This window comes from Aplysia californica, unplaced genomic scaffold, assembly GCF_000002075.1.
Source record: "Aplysia californica isolate F4 #8 unplaced genomic scaffold, AplCal3.0 scaffold00421, whole genome shotgun sequence".
Classification (NCBI taxonomy): domain Eukaryota; kingdom Metazoa; phylum Mollusca; class Gastropoda; order Aplysiida; family Aplysiidae; genus Aplysia; species Aplysia californica.
Window position 1 is genome coordinate 300,723 of NW_004797691.1, and position 2,695 is coordinate 303,417.

Here is a 2,695-nt window from a genome sequence, read left to right on the forward strand (position 1 = left end):
CACACACACACACACACACACACACACACACACACACACACACACACACACACACACACCGCACTTATCTTGATTGCCGCTTATAATTTATCCAAGAAATGTTGCTTCTTCTTCAGAGAAAGTAGGACATTCCACAGGTTATCTAAAAATATTGTCTAGTTCACTTTTGTGCAAGTAAGGATTGACAATGCCGATTCTTTGAACGATATCACAGATATAATATGGCATTTTCTAGAATGTGAAAGGGGCGAAAATGGTGGTCATACCTGGTATTATTTTGCATTCTGCCCACTGGCAGCATAATGACTCAACAGTTAAATAGAACATGATATTTTAAATGTAGAAAGACATAAGGTTTTAAACCTTAAAACTATGTGGAGGAGGGGGGGGGGGTTAACATCATGAAAACGTGACCCTGTCCTTTATAAGAACAATAATCTGAAAGTGGAAAACGCCGTTTCTATTGGAATTGAATCAACATAAAGGCTTTGAACAGTTGACTCCCATTAGGAAAGCAGAAAGTAAACAAGGCAGGGGTGGACCCGGGGAAACTTATTAATCAGGAAAACCTGAACAGAGGGATGACAGGGAAACGCCAGAATAATATAGGTATTTAGACAGCATCCGAACGGAGAAATAGATGGAGAACCCTGATCGCCAGTGTCTGTTTCAGATCTGTTTGACGATGATGTTTGGGTGTAATGGACTCAGAATACAGAGAAAAAGTTGATGAATCAACAATGTGGCAGCACGTGTTACCGACAAGGCTAAGGATTTGGAGTAGGACTTTTTCAGATTTTGTTTTTGTTTTGTTTGTTTGTTTATTTGTTTGTTTTTGTTGGGAGGGGGGGTTGGAGGGGTTAAAGGCGTGAGTATTTGTAAAGGTTATGGTTAATAATGCAATAGCCTGTTAGAGAATAATATGTCTTCATTATAATGCTAATTAAGGCAGGGCCCTTTTCTCTGGAGAACTGCCTTGATAAAGGGACATTGAAAGTTGTTCTTTCAGTGTTCCGATCAGCAAAGTTTAAAAGTGCCACGTTCACACATAAGCTTGTCCCCTTTTTTGTGTGGAATGGGGGAGGAGTGGCTGGCAGCACACAATCACATCATAAACAACATCATTTACACTTGGGAAAAATATCTCCCACTTCCTACAACCTGATATTAGGCTTTAGGGCCCAGTGATAATTGTCTTATCATCATCGTCCTCATCACCAGCAGCAACATCAACATCTTAGTAAAAACAAAAGAAAGGGGGAAAACAATCTTGGGACACTTTTCGATCCATCATATTCGTCATCACCATCATCATCATCATCATCATCATCATCATCATCATCATCATCATCATCATCATCGTCGTCATCATCATCATCATCATCATCATCATCATCATCATCATCATCAGCAGCAGCAGCAGCAGTAATAATTGAATAAATGACAACAACAGCAACAATGACAACAACAACAAAAATAGATGTATTATGACAATAATAATATTATTACCTGATCATCCGGCTGCGCCCAGAACGTGGCTATCCCTGCCCGTACTCTGTTCTTGAACCCGCGGACTGTACCTTTCGAGCTCACGATCTGCCTCTCGTGCACAGACTTGGGGTCACGCACGTCCCTCCGACCCACAAACACCGGATCGGCCTGCGCGGGTGATGAAGGAACAACGTTGAACCTCTTCATCATCGGAGGTGACGCAATGAAAAACTGGTCCCGCTCTTCACTTTCGAGGTCAGCATCCGAACTTCCGGAAGATCCCTGGAACGGTGAAGGGCAAGACTGCACTGTCGCTTCCGGGTTGTGGTAGGCAAACGCGGAGTGCGAGTTTGTTCCGTTGGCGAGCGGAGCTTTCGCTGGCAGTGTTTGAGATTGGTTGAACTGTGGCCCGTTGGTGTAATAATTCGGTGTGGAGTTCGTGGTTGGAGGAGATGTGTGCATGTGGCTAAATTCTTCCGATATAGTGGAAATTGGAGAGCTGTGGCGTGTGTTTGTTTGTTGCAAGTCTTGTTGGGGACTATAATCGTAGGGTGAAGAATACGAAGAGGCACGAGCTTTGTTCTTTAAAATCTCGTTTTGTCGATCATATTCATTTTGATTTCCATTCACTTGGCTATGTTCCGAAGAGTGCCGTCTCGGTATTGGACTCGTTCCGTTCACCATGATTGAAGTTGTGTAGCCCCCTTTCCCAGCGTTTGTTGGCACAGACTGTATAATCCTACCGTTTTCTGAAGCACCAATATACCCATGACTGACGTCAGTAGGTATTGTGTACACGTCACTTCCGTTGATGAAGGTCGTGGGCACATCATCTGGGTGTGACCCTTGACCTATCTCAGCGAGAGGTTCTCCCTGGCATTCCCGCATGCTCTCCTTGCCAAAAGCAGCGGGCTTCACAAAGTTCCGGAACATTGGCGATGGCTGAGGAAGATTTAAAGCACAAAATAAAAATCAGAACAAAATCTATATTTTAACAGCTCTATGTTAAGCAGCAGTTAGGCTAGGGACGTCAGCACGTGAAAATTCAGATTAATACATACGACCCAGTAACGGGTACACCATTTAGAAGTTTGAATACTGTCTTTGTTCTGTTAAGTGCTCGTCTTTCTCTTTATCTGTCTCGCTGTCTCTCCCCCCTCCTCTCTCTCTCTCTTTCTCTCTCTCTCTCTCTCTCTCTCTCTCT

General features: G+C 43.5%; 1 protein-coding gene across 2 annotated transcripts in view; it reads right to left on the reverse strand.

The window, feature by feature from the left end:
• The window catches only part of LOC101852712 (glutaredoxin domain-containing cysteine-rich protein CG31559), a 65,852-nt gene that overhangs the window by 60,296 nt on the left and 2,861 nt on the right, over nucleotides 1-2,695 (reverse strand). For both annotated transcript variants that reach the window (XM_005104474.1, XM_005104473.1), the window contains exon 2: nucleotides 1,510-2,433. In XM_005104474.1, the coding sequence (XP_005104531.1) occupies nucleotides 1,510-2,424 (915 nt within the window). In that variant the 5' untranslated portion in view covers nucleotides 2,425-2,433. The remainder of the gene's footprint in view (nucleotides 1-1,509; nucleotides 2,434-2,695) is intronic.